The sequence below is a fragment of the Antechinus flavipes genome, chromosome 2 (assembly GCF_016432865.1).
Source record: "Antechinus flavipes isolate AdamAnt ecotype Samford, QLD, Australia chromosome 2, AdamAnt_v2, whole genome shotgun sequence".
NCBI lineage: Eukaryota > Metazoa > Chordata > Mammalia > Dasyuromorphia > Dasyuridae > Antechinus > Antechinus flavipes.
The window spans coordinates 343,643,868-343,668,958 of record NC_067399.1 but is presented as its reverse complement, the minus strand read 5'-3'; the positions used below and the strand labels follow the sequence as shown (position 1 = coordinate 343,668,958).

Genomic DNA, 25,091 nt, shown 5'->3' with positions numbered 1-25,091 from the left:
AGACAATTAATAGTACTTAATATACAATCAAAAATACATGTCCATTTCTTCAAATTTTATTAAATGGAAAACACAACAATGGTAAGAATTCAAAATTCTCTGTTATTTTTTCCCTCCCAAATAGTGACATTTGATTGAAAATACATTGCCGAAGTTATGCATAGTTCCTAGATGTCCTAAGTAGATGAGAGGTTGTAATCCTAAATCTCTTTATCTTCCAACTTTTCCCAATCTGTGATCTGTTTTTGGGTCAGCAATAATTGCTTGAACAGCTACTATGGCTTCATTAATTTTTGTCTGTAGTTCTCTGAGTTCTTCTATATGCAGCAATCGAAGAATTTGAGCAGCTTCATTAAGAACAGCATCTATTTTATCACAAGAAAAGATAGTGCACTGATGTGTACATCATAAAATTACATGTATATACACACATAAGATTACAACTACTTAAATCATCTCTGAAAATAATTTCAACGTTTTAAAAAAGTTATCATTCATGCAATAATTTTAAAAACTACTTTTATGTCAAAGCATGAAGGGAACCCTCTTGCTTTACAGATAAAGAAACTGAGGGCCAGAGATTAAGTGATATACTCAAGGTCATACAAGTTTATACTTTTATTTAATTAATTAGGACAAGCTGTTTAAAAAATAGCACTTACCTCCTGTATCAAAACCAAGGATGTGCTTATCTAAAGCAACAGGTAAGCCCTTTAAAGAAAAAAAGAAAAAGACAATAAAAAATTCTTTTCTTATAATTAAGAATAATTAAGGAAAAAACATAATACTTAAAAAATAAGGTAGCATCAACTCAGACTAAAAAACATGGCAAATTGTCCATATCTGTACATGACTACAATATTTTTCCTTCTTTTATATTTTTTTACCATTCTAAATGGAGACTGGGAAGGATTAGATTTGTCAAGCAAGAATTTTGGCCTTCATTTGCTAACATTTCTTTTAAAGTACTAAAAAACATGGACTTCCTTCAAATTATAGAGGAACTAAACAGCAAGCTAAAATTACTTATTGCTGCGCTTCTAATATTTCTTATATTCTTAGTAAAATCAAATAATAACTTTGGTATTATTTCAAGTCTGAGGCTTCCCAAGGCTTAAGAGAAACTTAGAGAAACAAGAGAAAACACAGGCAAGATTGTGGAGTTTACTTGGATATGGATAGGGTAGAGGAGAATGAGAGTAAAAAGAAGAAAACTCACTCGTCCCCTTCCCCCCAGTAATGAGTATCTAGTCCATCCTTTAATTTAACCCCTTTGATTCACATTGTCAGTCTAGATTATCACAGAGGTGTCAAAAAAAAAAAAAAAAGAAAAGAAAAGAAAAGAAAAAATGGGAAGAGGATAAATTTAGAGGAAAGAGGGTGGAATAATAGAAAAGTAAATATAGAAACTATTGTTTAATTTTAATCAATTAATACTTTCCTATTCATTTGGGTGCTATATCAAAATATTAGATATAAAATCTACTCAACAAATTAAAATCTTATTTGTGCAAATCATGTGATGTTCTTTGCAAGAGAACTAAAGTGACAGTTACAGAGACACAGATATACAGCCATGGTAGAGTAATAGCAGGCCTAAAATGTAAAAATGGGATTTCATTATTTTGTACTAGATTTTAAACACTGGTTTTGGCTAATTTATAAGTGAATAATTAACAGAGGGGAAAAAAAACCTTGTGTAAAATAAAAAATGCCAAAGATGCCATTCAGCCTCTTTTTTAAAAAGCTTGAACAGAAGTTAATTTAATATTAATAATAGACTATAAAGTAGACTTTTTAACATATTAACAAAAACTGAAGAGATTCAGTACTCAACTTAAAATTAGAAAGTATAAATAATTTGGATTGCTTGAGCAACTAACTTCCTTATATGGTTTTAGGAACCTTCTCACTCTCCAGTGAACCCACATGCATCATCAACAGCCATCTTTTATGTATTTTGCATTTGTTTATCTATGCATGGGCAATGGAACACATTTTTTCTTTTACTTGTTCCCATACATGAGCTGAATCGAATACTAGTATTAAAATATGATTATATACTTGACAGATTTTTTAAAAATTTACATCTGTTACCACTACCACAGATGGTGGTAGGAAAATCCTATTATTTTCTAAGAATTCTAAAAAAATCCAATTATTAGTACCTAGCTCCTATGAATATTGTGGGAATTAACAGAAAACAAAGCACTATATAAATATTAACTGCTGTAGCAAAACCAAGGGTGAGGATGGTGGCTTTCACTCAGAACAAATCCAACTGAGCAAAAGTTTGATACTGTTAAGAAAAGATAGTAAAAAAAAAAAAAAAAGTATCCTGTTAATTATAGAACAGGCATTTCATAAAGCACAGCAAGAAAGAGTGGAAAGAACTAGAATTGGAAACACAAAATTGAGGCAGATGGGAATGGTTGGAGATAGGACATTCTACTTCCTGTCATTCACCATACTCACCAGGGTAAAAGAACTTTATATATATATATATATATATATATTTTTTTTTAATGCAATGTACAATGGAAATAGATTAACTTGCTTTTTAGAATCACTGTCTTCAAGCTTTTTTGTACCAGCTGTAAATACCCATGTATTTGATTTGTCAAGAACTCAGACAACCTGAGGATAAGCAAGTTTCTACCCACTTGGTTTAACTAATTGAATCCAATAAAGCAGATGAATTTTATTTTTTTAATTATAACTTTTTATTGACAGTACATATACATGGGTAATTTTTTTTACAATATTATCCCTTGCACTCACTTCTGTTCGGATTTTTCCCTTCCCTCCTTCCACTCCCTCCCCTAGATGGCAGGCAGTCTTATACATATTAAATATGTTATAGTATATCCCAGATACTATATTTGTGCAGATATATGTGTACAGAACCAAACAGTTCTCTTGTTGCACAGGAAGAATTGGATTCAGAAGGTTATAAAAATACTCTGGGAAGAAAAACAAAAATGCAAACAGTTCAGACTCATTTCCCAGTGTTCCTTCTCTGGGTATAGCTGATTATGTCCACAATTGATCAATTGGAACTGAATTAGATCTTCTCTTTGTTGAAGATAGCCACTTCTATCAGAATACATCCTCATACAGTATTGTTGTTGAAGTATATAATGATCTCCTGGTTCTGCCCTTTGCCTCTCTGTATTCATCCTGCTGGTCATTTCTTACAGAACAATAATATTCCATAACATTCATATACCACAACCATTCTCCAATTGATGGGCATCCATTCATTTTCCAGTTTCTAGCCACTACAAAAAGGGCTGCCACAAACATTTTAACACAGGCAGGTCCCTTTACCTTTTTTAGTATCTCTTTGGGATATAAGCCCAATAGTAACACTGCTAGATCAAAGGGTATGCACAGTTTGATAACTTTTGGGGCATAATTCCAAATTGCTCACCAGAATGGTTGCATTCATTCACAACTCCATCAACAATGAATCAATGTCCCAGTTTTTCTGCATCCCCTCCAACATTCATCATTATTTTTTCCTGTTATCTTAGCCAATCTGACAGGTATATAGTGGTATCTTAGAGTTGTCTTAATTTGCATTTCTCTGATCAATAATGATTTGCAACACTCATATGAGTTTCAATTTCATCATCTGAAAATTGTCTGTTCATATCCTTCGACCATTTATCAATTGGAGAATGGCTTGATTTCTTAAATTAGAGTCAATTCTCTATATATTTTGGAAATGAGGCCTTTATCAGAACCTTTAATTGTAAAAATGTTTTCCCAGTTTGTTGCTCCTCTTCTAATCTTGTTTACATTAGTTATGTTTGTACAAAGGCTTTTTAATTTGATGTAATCAAAATTTTCCATTTTGTGATCAATAATGATCTCTAATTCTTCTTTGGTCACAAATTCCTTCCCCCTCCACAAGTCTGAGAGGTAAACTATTGTATGTTCCTCTAATTTATTTATAAGCTCATTCTTTATGTCTAAATCATGGACCCATTTTGACCTTATCTTGGTGTACGGTGTTAAGTGTGGGTCCATGCCTAATTTCTGCCATACTAATTTCCAGTTTTCCCAGCAGTTTTTGTCAAATAATGAATTTTTATCACAAAAGTTGGGATCTTTCGGTTTGTCAAACACTAGATTGCTATAGTTATTATTTTGTCCTGTGAACCTAACCTATTCCACTGATCAATTAATCTATTTCTTAGTTTTGGTGACTACTGCTTTATAATATAGTTTTAGATCAGGTACAGCTAGACCACCTTCATTTGATTTTTTTTTTCATTAATTCCCTTGAAATTCTCAACCTTTTGTTCTTCCATATGAATTTTGATGTTATTTTTTTCTAGGTCATTAAAATAGTTTCTTGGGAGTCTGGTATAGCACTAAATAAATAGATTAGAGAGTATTGTCATCTTTATTATATTCACTTGGCCTATCCAAAAGCACTTAATATTTTTCCAATTATTTAAATCTGACTTTATTTGTGTGGAAAGTGTTCTATAATTTTACTTATATAATTCCTGACTTTCCTTTGGTAGATAGATTCCCAAATATTTTATGCTATCAACAGTTATTTTGAATGGAATTTCTCTTTGTATCTCTTGCTGTTGGATTTTGTTGGTGATGTATAAAAATGTTGAGGATTTATGTGGATTTATTTTGTATCCAAGCAGATGAATTTTAATAGAAAATACCATAGGCATTTTATATGAATAAATTATACAACTAAAGACATGTGAAGAGAAATTTTATGGAGAACTTGATTAGGATATTGTATTTGATTACTTCAGTGTGAATGTGGGAAAAGGTTGAGGATGGGAATAAATACATGGAAAAGCATAGCTTAGAAAAAAGAAATGAAACAGATAAAGGATCATATAAGAAAGCTTCATACTCTTGTATGAAGATAAAGCAAGCAAGATAAAACCAGAACAGGTCTATCTTGAGCTGTTGCTCAAGAAAATTGATTCCAGAGGATAAATTCCAATTTTCTCAAAAGAAAGGTTTGAGTAAGTAACTGTGATAGCCCTGACAGACACTATCCAGAGTAAATGATAGTACCATGGACAAAATTAGTAAAGCCAAAGGAGGAGCAGAATATTTTAGGGAATAGAAAAATAACTTGGCTTTGGACATTTGAGTTTTAAGTACTAGTGGGTCATTCAGATAGAGATGTTTTACAGAGTTAGAGATGTGAATCTCCAATTCAGAAGTAAAGTTAGAACTAGAAATATAAATTTGAGAGTGGGACACTACGATGCTGTAGAGTATAAATGTATGAGGGTAATTTCTGCCCATATCTCTACTTTTGTGCTAGCAAAAAAGTCCAGAAGAGGTGACTGTGTGGCATTGTGGATAGAGTGCTAAATCTGGAGTTAGAAAGACTTGTTTAAATCCTGCCTGATGATCAATAGACTTTGGACAAGTCACTTGACCACTATCTGCCTCAAATCCTTTACCTATAAAATGGTGAAAAAATAATAGCACCTACCTCCCAAGATTGTTGTAAGGGAAAAAAAGACAAAACAGTTTGCCTTGCAAAACAAAGTACTAGATATAAATGCTAGCTTTTATTATTGATAGCATCATAATCATCGAGATGGCTTTCACTAGGAACAGTTGCATGTGAATGCAAAATAATATTTCTTCAGTTCTGTAGTGTTATAGAAATGGGCAGCTTAGGTGTAGTAGTGGATAGAGTGCCAGTCCAGAACCAGTCAGGAATATTAAACTTTATGGATTCAAATCTGGCCTCAGACAAATTGTATGACCATGGGAAAGTCACTTAACCCTGTTTGCTTCAGTTTCCTCATCTGTAAAATAAGATGGAATAGGAAATGACAAACCACAATAATAGTTTTGCTCCCCCCCAAAAAAAAAATTTCCCCAAACAACTGAAAGTTACTGAACCACAAGCCTTAGAAAAAACAGAAAATTTTTCATGTCCTGAATACTTCTAAAAAATAGTAAAAAGCTTGTAGCTCCAAGTTTGTATGTTGGAGTGAACAAAATATAGGTTAATCTCCTTTCAAGAATTTATAGCATTTGAATGGCCTGTACAATCTATATGTGATCATTACTGTGGCCTTTCAGCTATTTGACAAAACTGGCAAAGGAAAAGTTACATTTGGGAACACAGAGCATCTATCATATTACATATTAAATGGATTCAGAATTGGTATGGAATTGTGGGGGTTGGGGGAGCAAATGTCTTATAAGAGAAAAGACAGAAAAAGGAACCTGATGAATAAAGAATTCACTCGGTGTACTGGAAGTACAAGTGGGGCATGCCAAATAAGTACGTGTGCAATAGAACTGGAAAGATCAGTACCTCATCAACCCCCTCTTAACTATTTTTAAGATATGGTTTCTCAGGCCTACAGAGACTCACATGAACTAATGCTAAGTGAAGTGAGTAGAACCAAGAGACCATTGTACATAGCAACAAGAAGATTATGATGATGATCAATTCTGGTGGACATGCTCTTTTCAACAGCAATGTGATTCAGGCTAGTTCTAGTGATCTTGTGATAGAGAGAGCCATCTGCACCCAGAGAGAGGACTGTTGGGACTCAGTGTAGATCACAACATAGTTTTTTTTCACCTTTTTTGTTGTTGTTTGCTTGTTTTTGTTTTTTTCCCCTCATTTTTTCCCTTTTTGATCTGATTTTTCTTGTAACATGATAAATATGGAAATATGTGTAGAAGAATTTTACATGCTTAATATATATTGGATTACCTGCTGTTGAGGAAGTGGGGGAAGAGAGGAAGAAAAATTTGAAACATAGTTTTGCAAGGGTGTATGTTGGAAACTATCTTTGCATGTATTTTGAAAATAAAAAGCTTCATTTCAAAAAATTGAAAAAATATGGTTTCTTTATTAAGTTTAATAAATCTATACCAAACTCTGTGTGCGTATTTATATATGTTCAATTCCTTTTTCAGACAGTTCAGATGAAATTAAGGCAAGTGTTCATTTCTCCCACTCCTCCAATACTGCCAAAATTAGAAGGAAAGCAGAAAACTGGGAAACAATTTTTATAGACAGTATTTCTCAAATATACAGAGAACTGAGTCAAATTTATAAGGATACAAGTCATTCCCTAATTGATAAAGGATATGAACAGGTAATATTCAGATGAAGAAATTAAAAATCTCTAGTCCTAAAATGCTCTAAATCACTACTGATTAGGGAAACCCAACTTAAAACAAATCTGAAGTGGTAAAATCACAACTATCAAATTGGTTAATATGATAGAAAAGGAAAATGCTAAATATTGGAGAAAATGTGGTAAAATTGGGATACTAGAGCATTGCTGGTGGAGTTGTGAACTGATCCAATCATTCATTCTGTTAAGCAATTTGGAACTGTGCCCAAAGAGTAACCAAACTGCACATACCCTTTGATCCAATAGTACCACTGCTGGTCTCTATCCCAAAGAGGGCATGTGCAAAAATATTTATAGCAACTTTTTTACAATGGCAAAGAATTGGAAATTGAAGGGATGCCCTTCAATTGGAGAGTAGCTGAACAAAAGTGTGGTATATGAATGTAATGGAATACTATTGTGAAATATGAAATGAAGAGTAGACATCTCAAAAAAACTTGCAAAGACTTATATGAACTGAGGCAAAGTGGGATTAGTAGTGTACATTTGGATCAAGTGAATGTAGGTATACAGAGATAAGAAGGCTAAACGCACTAATTTTTTAAAAATGGAATGTTTGTTTTATTCCATAAATTAAAAATATAAATGTTCAAAATGATTTTGTATTGGTTAATAAAAAGTAAGCTTGATCAATAGGACAGATCATATACACAATATACATTGTGTTAGATTAATCCCAAAATCACAGTGGCTTATCTGACATGAACTTCTAAGAAAATTGGCAGGTAGGTAGAAATTAGATTTAGACCAATATTTCATACTAAAATAATCCCAAGTGGATACATGACCTAAATTTTAAAAGTCACATAAAAAACAAATTTGATCCATGGCTATAATAAGTTATAAAGTTATATAAGTTATAAAAAGGAATATGTAAGATAAAATGGGTAATTTTTTTTAATTCAAAATTTAAAAGGCTTTGAATCAACAAATTTATTATAATAAAAATTAGAATGGAAATAGAAAGAGGGAAAATATCTGCAACCAAGCTTTCTGATAAAAATCTCCTATCAAAGCTACATACAGAACTGATTCAATTTTATAATATCTTAAGAGTTATTCCTCAAGTCAAAAGATATGAACAATTTTCAAAGAAACTGAAGCTACCCATCATATGAAAAAATATTCTAAATCATTAATTAGAAAATATAAATCAAAGCAACTTTGACATATATTAAATGACAAATTAAAATGTAAATTAAAGCAATCCAACTCATATCTTTCAGACAGGCAAAGATGACAAAAAAAATATATGATAAATATGGGAGGGGTTACGAGAAAACAGGTAGAGCATTAATTGTTCTAGTCCTTCTGGAAAGGATCCTCTTTGACTTAACCAAATCAATACTATGCTTATACTTCAAAGAGATCAAAGAAAAAAGAAAAGGATCTATATGTACAAAAATATGATTGTCAACTCTTTTTATAGTAGACAAAAAATGGAAAGTAATTCCATTTGGGATTGTCAATGGGAAGAAGCTAAATAAACTGTTGTATATAAATGTAAGTATTGTGCCACAAGAAATGATGAATTGGACAGACCTTAGTGAACTGAAACAGAGTGAAGTGAACAGAACTAAGAAAACAATTTATAGAAGGAAAAAAAACTTTGAAAAACTTTAGAACTTTCATCACATTTGACTGTATTAAAGATCACACCTGGATAGATAAAAACATGTTATATTATACATATAGGTTAGCTATCCACAGAAAACTAGTACAGCTCCTATCATATCAATCCTTGGTGGTACACTCCACCAAGGTTTAGGGAAGGTTTAGAGAATATAACCACAGCAGGGGCACACGATCACAACCCACTTCCAAAATGTGTTGGAATACTAGGAAATATTAGCATTTATTTATTATAATATCTGGAATTGTTACCAAAAGTATTTAGTTTTCAGTTTAGAGAAACACACATACCTCTTTCGTCTGATTTGCCTTAGCAACTGCCTCCTGTGTTAAGCGTTCCTGAACCAAAATGCGAATTGCCTAGTAAATAAAAATCTTTTTAGTCTTTCTACATAAATGGGTAAATGAAAAGATATGTCATCCTTTTCTTTCCCTGATTCAGTAAGTAGTGCAAGGGTACCCAAGAACTCACCAAAGTTGAAAATAAAGGACAATGTAATATGCAGTTTAAGTTTCTCATGCCCACCCTCATTTTACTATCCACCCTCAAAACTACTTCCCGCCACCATCCTTAACACATAAAAACTGTTGTTATTGCTGTGAAAATATTTTTTCTTGGTTTTGGTTAATTAAAGATGCTCTTCATGTACCACAATAATTTAATTATTTTAAAGAACATATACCATTTAACTACATGTTAAAAAATAATTCAAAACAACATTTTTTCATCATCATACATTCTTTAGGCAAAGAATAAAATAATACAGAGTAACATATAAGTAACACAGATTGGCAACCCCACCATAATCCCACCTGTATTACAGATAAATGTAATAGTCTTTTACTTCAATGCTTCAACACATTTATTTCTATACAAAGAAAATCTTGATTCCTAATTAATGACTTTATTTCCAAGATACAAAGTATGCTACTAAATTTGTGAGACCATGTCCTATGTTTTGTGTAGGTGTGTGTTTATAAAATTTCAAAATTTGTTTCAGTAAAGAAAACATCACACATACTTTGCAGAAATATAGTAATTTTTTTGCATTTCTCTCATAATAATAAATTTAAGAATATAAACTAACCTTAAGCATTACCAAATAATCATCATGACGCTGGATTTGAAGAAGGTTGGCCAAAGCCATTACTCCTGCCTTAAAATCAGGATTATTCACTGTAAAACAAATACATACAAAAGCTGATATAATATTTTTTAGAGAGATATAATAATATATTAAGATTACTATTTGGCTTAGGAACCCCTCCCCCCAAAAAAAGTATCTAAAATTTCTTATCCAATAACTATCCAAAAGAACACACAAAATTAAAACCCCAGCACCAAAAAATATAATGATAAAACTACTTATTTTTGTTTCATGATGCTCATACATTCATTCTAAAGGTCTGGTGGATAATTTTATTCACATTGATTTTTATCTATTTAATTCTTTTTCAACAAAACCTATTTAAATAATATTTTTGACTAACATTTCTTTACAAAACCATCAACATAATCTACAGCTTCTGAGAGCCCCAAAATCTTACTAGTTCACATGAATCACAAGTTATGAAAAAATGAGGTCAAAAAGAACCAGTAGATTGGTTAGATTCTTTTTTTTTTTTTTTTGAGTTAAGTAGAATCTTCATTTAAAGCAAACCATAAAAAATAGTAAAAAGCAAAGACTGACTAAAAGGTAGCAAGAGATTAAAACGATGAAACTTGTTTGTTCACCTGGACAAGAACCTGAGCCTCACTAAAGTAAATTATGTAAAATCTAATAGTTTTTGTAATAAATAGTAGATGCCTATTAATTTCCATCTTACTTACAGCAAAAACATAATTATATGAAAAACACACAGTAGGATAAATTTCAATGTAATGCTGTTCTGAAAATCTTATTTTTTGGCAATTTTGCATATAAGTTTTCCATTCATTTCCCTCTTTCATATTGCTATTTTACTAAAGATAAAACAGTATTAGCGTGCAATCATAAAGAGTGTATTCTGCCTTAGCTCAGACTTATGTTCTGAATAAAAGCATCATATATTCTTTAAGACAATTGGGTTTCTCGGGCATACTATGTACATAATTTTGTAATGAAGTGATCTACAGAGAAGAATCCTTTAAAGGATTCTAATCCTGAATATTGATGAAATTACTCCCTTTAGCAAGCAGGGAAGGGCATGATGGAAATCAGTTTAATTAACTTCATAGTCCCACCCTCTGTGAAGGTTGTGGGCATCCCTACCTTGCTATGTCCCATCAGAAATCAGTTATGTCAAACCCCTGAGGTTAAATTTTCCCTATAAATCTGTGCCATCTTTGCCAAATCCCCTTCGGATTATAGCCCACCATAGCACTCTACCTCACTGTGTCTTTCTCCTTATAGGCAGTTAACTCTTTTAGAGTACTAAACTTCTCTATAGACTTTGCCTGCCAGTTAAGGTATATTCCCACTTCATGGGATGTTTCCTTTCTCCTGATTAACTTTGAATTCCATTAGGGAACTGGTCTTTTACATTATTAATTGTTGAAACCTTTTTTCTTGCTAACTAAATGCTCTCCCAACTTTTCTTCATATTTACCACTTCTATTGTAACTCTTCATTTTATCTATAATTTCTTCTAAAAAATCCTATTTTTTGCCAAAGATAATGACCACTGTGAATTCATCACATGATCAAACTCCAACAATCTTACTATTTGGTGCTATATGCTAAATCATATCATTTGGTACCAAAAATTGCTCTCTTACACAACATCAAATGTATTGGAAACATTATTATGGTGTTTTTAACTGATTTTTAAAAGGGAGTCTTTCATTATAAAATTATGCAAATGAAGAATGGAAGTTTATAGCATAATAAATATCTTAAGGATAAGATTTCAAAAATCCATTGCTTTAAAAAAAATTACACTTTAATCCAACACAAATATATTTACTTATTGTAGACCAACTTTGCAACTATTTGAAAAATTCATCATTTTTTTTCTAAAATAAATCTAGATTGAAAGAATTCATTCTAAATAAAAGAAAATAAAAACAAAAACATTTTAGCTGAATTAGCAATATCAAACAATCTTTACTCAATTACATACTTACCATCCAAATTTATCAGTGGCTCTACATTTTTAGCTGCATTGTCAGCATTTTTAGCATTATCTGGTGTAGAATCCTTGTATTTGTCAGCTACAAGAAAAGGCATAAATGAGTCATGATAGCAATAATGTAATAACATAATAATTAAAGTTGAATGCCATATTAGTTTATTTAGAAAAAGTGAAAAATTACCCTAGAGAAAATAAAAGTTAAGGAGACAGGTAGGTTAAATAGTTTAAAAAGTCAAGATAATTTTAATGAATAAACAAGTTAAATACATTTACAATTTGTTCAACATTTACTTCAACCATTCTGTTGCCATTATATTTGGAACATTCTAATTTTTAAGGATTTTCTCTTTTGCTCTTCTTTTTCTGTTGGATTGACCAGAAATTATGCCAAGACTTCACTCACTTCACTGACAAGGATGAAATGAATTGTCTATGCCAACAAATGAGTAACACACAAAAGATATTTATATAGCCTCTAAAACCAAGGCAAAAAAGAACTTAAAATGGCCTAATATCGATATTGAATTAGAGGGACTGGCTTTAAATCTCAATTAATCCAAAATGGACAGTGCTTTCAGAATCAGGTAGATTGAATCCAAGTACACTGCACAGTTCCTACCAAGGAACATTCATCTATAGCTTCTAAATGACATGCGGGTAGCACTTTTGTTACAGAAAGAAGAATCAAAATCAGTCAAGTCTCCCAGAATATCCAGTTTAGCCAAAACTCTCTTCATTCAGCCTCTACTGTCTCAATAGTCACAAGCTTTTGATTAGCAGGGGACTTGGTCAGTAAGGAAGATCCTGCCCGACTCCACAACTCCACAGAGACTTAAAAAGGTTGAATTTTCCCAACCCAAACTGCTCATTTGATTTGACTGTCTTGTGGCTTGTATCTGTTTGCACTTATGAAGCTACTTACACATAAAATAAATAGCAAACCTTCATAATCTGTAATGAATGCCTATAACATAATTTCTTTATGTCACTAATTGAATCTATATATTATTTTTATTAATATCTTTTACAATCTATTGCTCTCCTAAATCTATTTCATATTTCCACTCCTGGTGCCTATTTTACCTCTTCAAAGAGAAGCATGATATGATGGAAAGAGCACTTTTAATTGGAGAGATCATTTAAGGAAATATAATTATCTATTCATGATTCAATATGGCCAATGGAGGAAATCCTATTCAGGCATTTTCTCCCACTAACCTAGTGCTTGCACTAGGAGTTCATTGATCAGGTTTTTCCCTAATATATTGTGTCATGAATTATTTTAACTAAAGGATAAGATATATTTGGATGCAGCCACAACCAAGATTAAAAATTTAGTTCTACAACAGCATCACAGTCACTGTCAGAGATAAACTGGTATGAAACGTGTTCTTGAAATCCAATCACTCTAAAAGCTGACTGTTATTCCAAAATTAGCATATTATAATCAAGGTTGATTATAGGAATCCCTGAGAAGGAACATCATTCAAAAAAGCATCAGTAGACATGGCTCTTTTCAACAATAACTGTTGAATTCAAACAATAATCAACAAATGATTCATGTCAGTTTCAACTGACTTGAAATGGAGAGAGCCATCTACACCCAGAGAGAGGATTGTGGGGACTGAGTGTGGTTTACAACATAGTATTTTTACCTTTTTTGTTGTTATTTGCTAGTTTTTTTTTTTTTTCCTTTTTAATCTGATTTTTCTTGTGCAGCATAATAATTGTGGAAATATGTATAGAAGAATTGCAAATGTTTAACATATATTGATTGGATTACTTGCTGTCTGGGGGGAAAGGAGGGAAAAAATTTGGAACACAAGTTTTGCAAAGGTGAATGTTGAAAACTATCCTTTCGAATATTTTGAAAATAAAAAATCTATTATTTAAAAAAGAAAAAAGTATCAGCTTGAATACAAAAGCATCCATCTTATATCACATTTCTTATCTGGCTGCACACCTTTGGATTTCTCTGACTTTTCCATCATGCCCTCAGGAAACTCATTAACTGGAATAAACCTTATCGTCCTGTAATATCTTATCAGTTTTGAAATGGTCAAAGGATATGAACAGACAATTCTCAGACGAAGAAATTGAAACTATTTATAGACATATGAAAATATGCTCCAAATCTTTATTAATCAGAGAAATGCAAATTAAGACAACTCTGAGATACCACTACACACCTGTCAGATTGGCTAGAGTGACAGGGAAAGATAATGTGGAATGTTGGAGGGGATGTGGGAAAACAGGGACACTGATACATTGTTGGTGGAATTGTGACACATCCAGCCATTCTGGAGAGCGATTTAGAACTATGCTCAAAAAGTTATCAAACTGTGCATACCCTTTGATCCAGCAGTGTTTCTACTGGGCTTATACCCCAAAGAGATACTAAAGAAGGGAAAGGGACCTGTATGTGCCAAAATGTTTGTGGCAGCTCTGTTTGTAGTGGCTAGAAGCTGGAAAATGAATGGATGCCCATCAATTGGAGAATGGTTGAGTAAATTGCAGTATATGAACGTTATGGAATATTATTGTTCTGTAAGGAATGACCAGCGGGATGAATACAGAGAGGACTGGCGAGACTTATATGAACTGATGCTGAGTGAAATGAGCAGAACCAGGAGATTATTATATACCTCAACAATGATACTGTTTGAGGATGTATTCTGATGGAAGTGGATCTCTTCGATAAAGAGAGCTAATTCAGTTTCAATTGATCAAAGATGGAGAGAAGCAGCTACACCCAAAGAAAGAACACTGGGAAATGAATATAAACCGCTTGCATTTTTGTTTTTCTTCCCGGGTTATTTATACCTTCTGAATTCAATTCTCCCTATGCAACAAGAAAACTGTTCAGTTCTGCACATATATATTGGATCTAGGATATACTGTAACCTATTCAACATGTAAAGGACTGCTTGCCATCTGGGGGAGGGGGTGGAGGGAGAGAGGGGAAAAATGGGAACAGAAATGAATCCAAGGGATAATGCTGTAAAAAATTACCCTGGCATGGGTTCTATCAATAAAAAGTTATTAAAAAATATATATCTTATCAGTTTTGGAACTTCACCTTATCCCTACTCTGCCATTTAAATTCCAAATCTCCACATTTGGAGAGAAGAAATTTCTGCTCAGACATCTCATACCTTGAGACTTCTATTACTGCCTTTTTTGTGTGCCTGCCATATATTAGATGCTTAATAAAATGTTAATTATTGATAAGTATATTTGTTGCACAACTACATTTATTTAAGACCCTAATAAAGTATTTTAGAATTCAAAAACTAGGTATTGGAGAAGTGGCTCCTATGTCAGCCCTTTCTTAGCTTAAGTTCTATTTGGGGATACAATGAGTCACTTAAAAATCATTAATAATTTAACAAAAAAGGTTTACTTTGCCCTATTAACAAGGATATAGTACAGGGGCATTTACCTTTAGCTCTGATAGTTCCAGTTTCCCTTGATTCTTCACAGAAACACATCTAATGTTTCTAATCAGCAGGTCTTCACGATATGGCAATTCATATAGTCTTTGGCACATATCAAATCTGAGCTACCAAGCTCTATTTGGCTGGGACTTTATATGCCCCTATATAAGCAGAGTAGTTAGATGGTATAATGGATTAAGTATCTACAGCCAGGAAAGTTCAACTTCATGAATTCAAATCTGGCCTCAGACAGCTTACTAGCTATGTAAACCTGGGCAAGTCATTCAACTCTTTACCTCAACCACTCCAGTATTTTTGCCAAGAAAAAGCCAAATGGGGCCACAAAGAATAAAAAACAAAAGAACAACAACAAATATAATCAGAAAGCTGCATCAAGAAAGCCAGGGCTAATCAAATCCTAGCTTAATTTTGTCATCTTTAGGTAAAGCCTTCCCATGTTGTGGGTGAGAAGAAGCCATATTGGGAAAATGCTAGTTATATCACACTGGGCCATTTTTAACTTTTGATATCTGTAATACTTATGAATTGTATGATCTTGAAAAAGTTAAATTGTCAAATAGCATTAATTCTTTGCATTTATACAAGGCAATATTTGTATTATTTACCTTATAGAACTATGAGGAAAGCATATTACAAACTGTAAAGAGTTATAAAACCATCATTATTGCAAAGTTTCTCTCTGGGTGCTATGTGTGCTTATCTAGCAGATATAACTTCTTTTCATGGTCATGTAAGTAACAGTAGAAAAACCATTTAGTTAGATGAAAACAATGTTACATTTATCAAGTTTGATACCTGGCAAAGCATTTTCCTTACAATACTATGAGTCAGGTAATACAAGTATCATCCCCATTTTTACAGATAATGTAAATGGATTTAACTGACTCATCAAAATCATAAAGTACCTCAGGAATGATTTGAATTCAGGCTTACTGATTCCAAGTCCAGTTTTTTTCTTATGATCCTCAGGATCATGTAAAGTTTTATAAATTATAAAGCAATGTAGAAGTACAAAATATTTTCAACCATTCACACACCATTCCATTCATGTAGAAAGAGGGACTAGAACTTTGACTTCACTGGTAAAGGGAACACCAAATGAGGAAACTCCCTAAGCCAATGTAACATTTCTATGTTAGTGCACCTTTCTCTGCAATTTATAGTCTAAAATAATTTTTAGAGCACTGAGAGATTAAGTGTCTTCACGTAAGCAGAACTTAAACCAGATGATCATTACTGACTTGAAAGCCTGTTTTCAAAATATTATACATGCTGCTTCTCTCCCACTTCATACACTCCAACTCATACCACTCACCATCACATGAACATATCACACAACCTGGACTCTCCTCATCTATCCTTCAATGTTATTAAATATAAAGGAATTTATATTATAATGCTCTAGTGACTAAAACCTTAACAGAAAAACTGTCAGTACTTTAATTTGAAGAGATAATATCCTGTTCTGAAATTCTTTTGTTTCACTTTTATCAAAGAATTATTCAATTTCTAAATGGTTTAAGTCAGATTTCAGGAAGGAACATTGAATTTCCTGAAAATAAATTAGTGAGGCCATCAAATTCAGAGTAATAAGATTAAGTGCACTATCTCTTCTTCCATCCTTGACCAGAATAAATATTTTGGCAAGATGGTTGATATATTAAATTACTATTGTTCTGTTTAACCTCTAACTTAAACTTTGTACCCTTGTTTAATCTTCAATGTGGAATATTGCTTTTGTTTCATAATTACTATAAAATGAATCCCAAAAAATTCAGTAAAGAGTAAACTTTTGTTTTCTCTCTCAAAAAGAAAATGCTTGAAATTTAATTCATAATTTTATAAATAAATCTGAAAAGCTTCTACCAAAAGTAAGCAATGCTCAGTTTTCCTCAACAATTTTAACTTCTGAAATCCTGAAGCTCAAATCAAACGCTACAACTTTCATGAATCTTTAACTGACTCCACAATAGAAAGCAAGCATTTCTTTTTTAGAATTCTCACCACAATGTGATTTTTGTTTATTTTTCCATGACTCTCAGCAAACCACTTAATCTCAAAGAATATGTAAAATACCATACTTACTTTTGTATTATTGGTTACTTGCAAATAATCTGTAGATTATTTTAACTTATATAGCTCTCTGGTATGAGGAAGCACATATTACTCATCTTTGAATCTTATTGCTTAGCAATGTTTTCAAATTTGTTGAAATGAACTCAAATTTTAAATATATATGATAATATCAATCTGAAGTTCCTATCAAGATGCACACTGCAATACAACCATCTCTACACAGCTTGTGTGACTTTTACAGATGGCCTCCCATCATTCCACTAGGGTATCTCTCTATGTAGAGGCCTTTTATAATTTTTCCTGACATTTCCTAGTATCAGGAGAAGATTCTTGATGACATTTCTATTTTATTTTACTATTGAATTAACTAGCAGTCCAAAGGCTTGGCTTTGGAAATATGGATATGGAAATATTCCTCCAGTATTCATTTATCTGTTAATCTATAAGTTATAATGGTGTTGAAATAGGATCATGAGTTGGACAGTTGGACAGTCATATAAAGCTTAAGAATTATAATCTAATTACATTATTTAACAGGGGAAGGAGAGAGGACAGTAGATAATAATATTGGACCTGGAATTGGGAAGACTGGAGTTGAAAAACAGTTTCAGTTTGCTGCTTGCTTGCTTGCTATCACACAGATAGCAAGTAAGTGAACAAGTCACTTAAAATCTGTTTGCTCAGTTTCTTTATCTGCAAAATGAGGATAATAGACAAACCTTATAGGGTTGTTATGGGGATCAAAAGATAGAATTTATAAAAAGTTTAGCACTGTGTCTGGCACATAGTAGGTATTTAATAACTACTTGTTCCCTTCCCTCCTTTTCCATCTCATTTAATAGATGATAAAACTAAAATCCAGAAAGTCTAACTTGCCTCACCAACTTGGTTGGTATTAAGTAAATTAAGTAAAAGAATATTAAGTAAAAGAAGTGGGATTCAAATCCAGGTTCTTTCATTCCAAAAATCCAGTATTCTTTCCATTTCAACAGACTGAAGTAACTCTAGAAAATCTAAGGACCAAAAAAGCAATGAAGAGAATGTGTTTTGAACTTCTTTTTCTAATAGGGTTCTTTTATATAATACTGTAAAGAAAGAAAGGAATAAATAAGTTTTTCCAAACAGATCTAAAAAATGAATGGGAATAAATAAAAAGCAGTTAAATTATTTTTTAAAGACTCCTACATTAAGTCTTTTCCTAATCAAAGATATCATTGGATATATAATTAAAACACATTGTATGTATGTATGTATATATATATATATATGTATATATATATATATATATATATACATACATACATATATAAATAAAACACATTAAAGAACATAAAAACCATACCATTATCTCCATATTCAAGTCTAACAGCTAAACCAAGAAGCCAATCAATTGTTTCTTGTCTCTCTTGAATCTTGAAAGGGCAGTTAACATCTTTCAGATACTATGAAAGAAAAGAAAAACATTTGATTCATTATCATCAGTTAAATGGCAACAGTCAAGAATCAAAATTAAATGAGGATAAGTTAAAAGCATTCTCAATTAGATCAGGGTGACATAAGGATGACATTATTACCACTATTATTCAATACTGTACTAGAAATGTTAGTACAGTATTTTCTTCTCTTAAGAGAAGAAATAGAAGGAATTAGACTAGGCAATGAGGAAACAAAACTGTCACTTTTTGCAGATGACATAATGGTACATTTAAAGAATCTTAGAGAATCAATTAAAAAAATAATTGTTAACAATTAACAAATTTAACAAAGTTGCAGGATATAAAATAAACCTACATAATCTGCATTTCTATATATTAGCAACCAAAGTCCAGCAGCAAGAGGAATCCTATTTAAAGTAACTGTAGACAATATAAAATATTTGGGAATCTACCTGCCAAGACAAACCCAGAAACTTTATGAACACCATTATAAAACGCTTTTCATACAAATAAAGATTTTAAACAACTGGAAAAATATCAATTGTTTATGGGAAGGCCAAGCTAATATAATAAAAATGACAATTCTAACAAAATTAAACTGCTTATTCAGTGCCACACCAAATAGTCAAAAATGTTTTATAGAGCTGGAAAAAATAACAAAATTTATCTGGAAGAATAAAAAGTCATGAACATCAAGGGAACTAATAAAATACACACACACACACACACGAAAGTGACCTAGTAGATACTACTAAAGATACTACAGACCTAAAACTTTATCATAAAGTAGTAGTCATCAAAACCATTTGATACTGGCTAAGATAAATAAGATAAGAATCAGTGGAACAGGTTATGTACACAAGACACAGTACCTAATGACTAGTAATCTTCTATTTGATAAATCTATAAACTCCAGCTTATGGAATAAGAATTATTTGAAAAAAATTGTTGGGAAAATATTGTGGCAGAAATTAAACACAGACCAACATCTCATACTCTATACCAAGGTAAGTTCAAAATGGCCTCATGATTTAGACATAAAGAGTGATACTATAAGTAAATTAGCATAGCAAGGGGGTAGTTTACTTGTCAAATCTTTAGAAAAGGAAGGCATTTCGGACCAATCAGAAGATAGAGAACATTATGAAACGAAAGATGGATAATTTTTATTCCATTAAATAAAAAAGGTTTTGCATATAAAAACCAATTCAGTCAAAATTAGAAGAAAAGCAGAAACAATTCATTTCTCAAATTTATGATGACTCAAATTTATAAAACCAATCACCCTCAACTGATAAATGGTCAAAGGATATGAACAATTTTCAGATGAAGGAATTAAAGCCATCTATATTCATATGAAAAAAAGCTCTAAAATCATTATTGATTAGAGAAATGCAAATTAAGACAACTTTGATATACCACTTAACACCTCTCAGATTGGTTAAAATGACAAGAAAAGATGATAAATGTTGGAAAGGATATGGGAAAATTGAAACATGAATGCATTGTTGATGGAGCTGTGAACTAGTTACAGCCATTCTGGAGAACAATTTGGAACTATGTCCAAGGAACTATATATTATGCATACCCTTTGATTTAGCTGTATCACTACTGAATCTGTATCCCAAAAAGATCAGAAAAATTAGAAAAGGATCCACAAGTGCAAGAATGTTTGTACAGCAGTTCTTTTTGTGGTGAGAAGGAAAGTAAGTGGATATTTATCAATTGGGGAACACCTAAATAAGTTATGGCATATGCTGTAATGGAATATTTATTATTCTATAAGAAATAATGAGCAGTCAGATTTCAGAAAAGCCTGTGAAGACTTGTATGAATTGAGGTTAAGTGAAGTGAACAGAACCAGGAGAATACTGAACACAGTAACAGAAAGATTATGTGATGATAAACTATGATAGATTTATTTCTTCTCACCAACATAGTGATCCAAGACAATTCCAAAAGACTTGGGATGAAAAATGCCATCTCCATTCAGAGAGAGACTGAATGTGAATTGAAATATACTATTTTCACCTTTTTTTTGTTTCCTTTTTCTCTCATGGCTTTTCCCTTTTGTTCTGATTTTTCCTTCACAACTTAACTAATATGAAAATGTTAAACTAACTATACATATAATACCTATGATTGCTTACTGTCTTGGGGAAAGAGGAGATAAAGGAGAGAAGGAGAAAAAAATTTGGAGCTAAAAATCTTACAAAAATGAATATTGAAAATTATCTTTACATATAATTGGAAAAATTAAATACTATTAAAATAAAAAAATCAGAATTATATAAAATAAGCCATAGTATCTATATTTAGGCAATCGATTTTGTATTGATTAGGTCATCCAGGACTTTTCAAAGCATAAGGTGCCTTAAATGTTTAAATCTTTAGAAAATGAAAAAAACCTGAAAATATTAACAACTAAGTAACCAAAAATCACACTTGATTTTCTTAAATCAACAGTAAATTATTATAGATAAGATATGAGATAATTTATTGGGGTATGGGAACAGGGATACAATGAGTTGGAATATTTTTTTAAAAAAACATACAAAGTTCAATCAGGACCTACTCTTAAGGTGAGGAAGATCTGGCAAGTATTACCCAAGAAACATACTAGCTATGAATATCATCATCACAGGCACATCAACTAACCACTCAGTATCCAAGAAACTCTAGTTTATAGACTTATTGTCTCTATCTATCTATCTATAAACTATTCTCTAGTTTATTGACTTATAGTCAAATTGCTAACCTGAATTGATGAAAAATGTTAAAGATTAGGAGTTACCCACACAAATAAAAATCACAGTTCAAGACCCAATTCCCACTGTGGGGAAAAAAAAAAAAGATGGGATGAAGGAATTTCTTTATTAAGAGGATAGAAAAAAAAGGGAATAATGGAATTCTTTACTTTAGAAAATGCAACCAATAAGATGTGGCTAAACAACAGAAGGATTAATAACATAAGCACAGCACTTCAAATGTACACTATAATCACAGGCCTACTGTCCTGGAAGTCACCATCTAAAATCCTGCCACTTCATAAAATGCACATATCCTGCTATTTTATGAGGAATGTTTCAAAATATAGTGCAAATCATATTTATAAGAGAATGAATGAGGCTCAGTTCAACTACTATGGGACAAAAACTATACCATCCAGCTTTTCAATTTGAGGGTTAAAAAGGTGAAGCAAATGGTTCTCCAAAAAATCTTTGATGCTATTAATTCATATACAATTAAGAAAAAAAAATCTTCAAGGGGCAGATAGGTGGCACATTGCCCCTGAAGTCAGGAGGACCCGAGTTCAAATCTGACCTCAGACACTTAACAATTCCTAGCTGTGTGATCCTGGGCAAGTCACTTAATCCCAATTGCTTCAGCCAAAAAAAAAAAAAAAAAAAAAAAAACACTTCAGACAGTTTAAATTTATTTTTATCACAAAGGTTTTTCTTTTTCAGTTTCTGAAGGCTTTTATAATTATAAACTTTAAAATCATCATGTTTACATGCTATTACATTAAAATATCACCAATTAGTTTTCATTTTTGTTTTCTTTTGGAAAATTAGGTTGCTTTATTGAAACAAGATCTGTTTCATTGATTTAACTACATCTTATTTACCTAAATATACATAACAAAAACTAAAGTGGTTAAGATTTTTACTAATATTAATATAGCATAATTAAATTACTGTGGTTTTCCTTAATCACCAACACCTACTTCATTAGTTTTAATCTTTTTTCAAATAAAATTTTTCTCAATTTCTCATCTATAAAATAAGGAGGTTGCACTAAATGATATCTAAGGTCCTTTCCAATTCTAAATCTATGCCCTTTGCCCCCTTTTAATAATTTGTTTCTATTCCAAAACTGATATTATTCCTAACTTAAAATTAAATTTTACTTTTAAAATTGACCCAGTGTTTTATTTATTACCTTTTCAAAGAACTTGGGCCATTCACTATTGTGAATGTTTCTTAAATTTCCTCTGTCTTCGATCTTGTAGTGTCTAATCTTTTGATCTTCAAGCCAAACAATAAAGTTTCTAAATTCTGTTTCATCTGTAGCAAAAATTTTAGAAAAATCAGAATACAAGATTTTAGTTAAGTCAAAATAAAGGATGATAGCAAAATGTTCATATTCTTAAATGTAATTTTCTTCACACTTTAGTACAGACTCCTTTATTATGCAAACTTATTATTTCTAAGTTTATATATTTTTCCTGGATATCAAAAATAAACATGTATTACAAAACAATGAAAGGAAGAAAACATCTTAAAAATTAAATAAAACAAAAACTACTATAAAATTATCCAAAAAAAGGAAATAAAAGTATTACGAAGACATCAAAGGAATAAAAAAATAAATAAAATTAAATTTTAAAAGAGAATAAAAAAAGAGAAGAATAAAAATAAGAGAAGAGATTACTAGTAAGTCCCAATCAGTGTATTTTGCTTTGGGGAGAAAGATCCAGTTTATAAGAAGATCAGATAATATAAACTACAATAACATAATAGGGAATTAAATAAAGCAAATCCAAGAGTACCAAAAGAAATAATTAAATGATAAATAAAAACTTTCAAACAAAAGAATAAGACAGTATGAAGGTACGAAGACAGTAAGAAAAGTTCCTAATTAAAATTTATAAGGTTTCTGAAATATTCAAAGTATTTTACCACATATATAGGCCACTATAACAAACTTATTTAAAATATCACAAGTTTCAGTATATCAAAACACTGCTGATTATTTTAGAATAGCTAAAAAGTATGTAGCAACTCAAGATCATCAAAGAACTTTATGTCATTTCATAGTCACAACAACCCTGTAAGTATTATTATCTTCGTTTTACAGATGAAAGAAACTGAGACTCAAAAACATTGTTACAGGGAATGTTATATTAGGATTCTATTTCTTTATTAATCTACAATAAGTCAAAGAATATGTCTAGGTACTAGAATTTTTTCCTTTAATCTTTTATGCATTCTCCCTTCAACTTTGTGTATTTTAGGCACTCTGTAATCTGATTATAATGTACACTTTATTAAATGCTGCTTTGTTTTCTAGTTCTGTTCAAACTACAACAGTAAGGTGCCTTTGGCCTGCAATGCTAATCACTATCTCCCACAGCACTTACACCGGAACATCACAAGTTTACCTGGCATTCAATTAATAACAAATGATCGGTTTTTACACATAAAGACTTCCTTCGGCCATAATTAGGTGGCTTCCCCTCCTCCCCCTTTTCTTTAATATTAGAGGGAATAATAAGTGGACCCTCTTTGGTGATACTGAAAAAAAGAAATGACGGCGAACAGAATAGTATAGGGAAAGTGCTCGGCAGGGAGTTTGAGGGAACTAATGAAGAGCTCCAGAAATCAAATAGTAAAGGGATCGCACTAATAGGAAGGCAAAAACGTATAGAGAAAATGAGAAGGAAAGGCTAGTAAGAAGAAAGGTAGTAGCCGAAAGGATAGGGCCTAATTTCAGCAAGGCCTGAACCGAGCATCGCTCACCTCCCTCACCTTTGCAATTGAAACCGCAAGGATTATGATAGTCCAGGGCCGTCAGTTTGCGGCGAAACATGATACTGGCTCCTAGCTCGGTCGCCGTGGCACTTGAGAAGCAAGGAGCTTAAGCGGCAGCAAAAAAAGCAGCAACAGCAAGAAGGAAAAGGCAAAGCTAACTCCAGAAAGTCTTCCAAGTGACAAGCTCAAGAGCGAATCCCCAACTCAGAAACTCCCAGCATCCTACAGGAGGTCACCAATCACGGCGCAGCTTGAGAAGGTGGGGCTAGAAACGAGTTACATCACACTTACGTCACATTTAATAAACTTTATTGACAATGATTGAAATGAACAATAAACAAAGATGCAGAATTGGGGTAATTCTAATGTAGCTTTCCCCAAAAAATAATTAAACAGAGAAGTGGGCCGGAAAACTAAAAGAAAATTAGAAAAACAATACATTTAAAAACTCCAATTGTACATAAAAAATAGAAATTTGAAAAGAAGAGATTCTGTTCAATCATTTTTCAGTCATGTCCAACTTTTTGTGACCCCATTCAGAGTTTTCTTGGCACAAATACTAGATGGTTTGCCATTTCTTTATCAGACCGTTTTACAGAAGAAGAACTGCGGTGAGCAGGATTAAGTGCCCAGGGTTACCCATTTTGTAAGTGTCAGAAACCAGTTTTGAAA

General features: G+C 31.9%; 1 protein-coding gene across 3 annotated transcripts; it reads right to left on the bottom strand.

Moving 5' to 3' along the window:
- Positions 1–34: 34 nt before the first annotated feature.
- Positions 35–24,641, bottom strand: RTRAF (RNA transcription, translation and transport factor). 3 transcript variants are annotated; one of them, XM_051977948.1, is made up of 8 exons: positions 24,408–24,635; positions 22,828–22,952; positions 18,792–18,891; positions 11,908–11,994; positions 9,890–9,978; positions 9,093–9,161; positions 663–711; positions 35–365 (listed from the first exon to the last, which is right to left on the bottom strand). In XM_051977948.1, the coding sequence occupies exons 1-8, from the start codon at positions 24,475–24,477 to the stop codon at positions 211–213; spliced, it is 744 nt and encodes a 247-aa protein (XP_051833908.1). In that variant the 5' UTR covers positions 24,478–24,635; the 3' UTR covers positions 35–210. The 3 variants fall into 3 exon arrangements, with proteins under 3 accessions (XP_051833908.1, XP_051833909.1, XP_051833910.1); XM_051977949.1 differs by having other exon boundaries at positions 24,417–24,634; XM_051977950.1 differs by lacking the exons at positions 35–365; positions 663–711 and adding an exon at positions 2,700–5,813 and having other exon boundaries at positions 24,408–24,641.
- Between the last annotated feature and the right edge of the window lie 450 nt (positions 24,642–25,091).

Coding starts and splice junctions, on each gene's coding strand:
- RTRAF (XM_051977948.1), bottom strand. CDS start 24,477: ATGTTTCGCCGCAAACTGACGGCCCTGGACTATCATAATCCTTGCGGT. Junction 9,979..11,907: donor GCCACTGATAAATTTGGATG/GTAAGTATGTAA, acceptor TTTGTTTTACAG/TGAATAATCCTGATTTTAAG. Junction 366..662: donor CCTTGGTTTTGATACAGGAG/GTAAGTGCTATT, acceptor GTGATAAAATAG/ATGCTGTTCTTAATGAAGCT.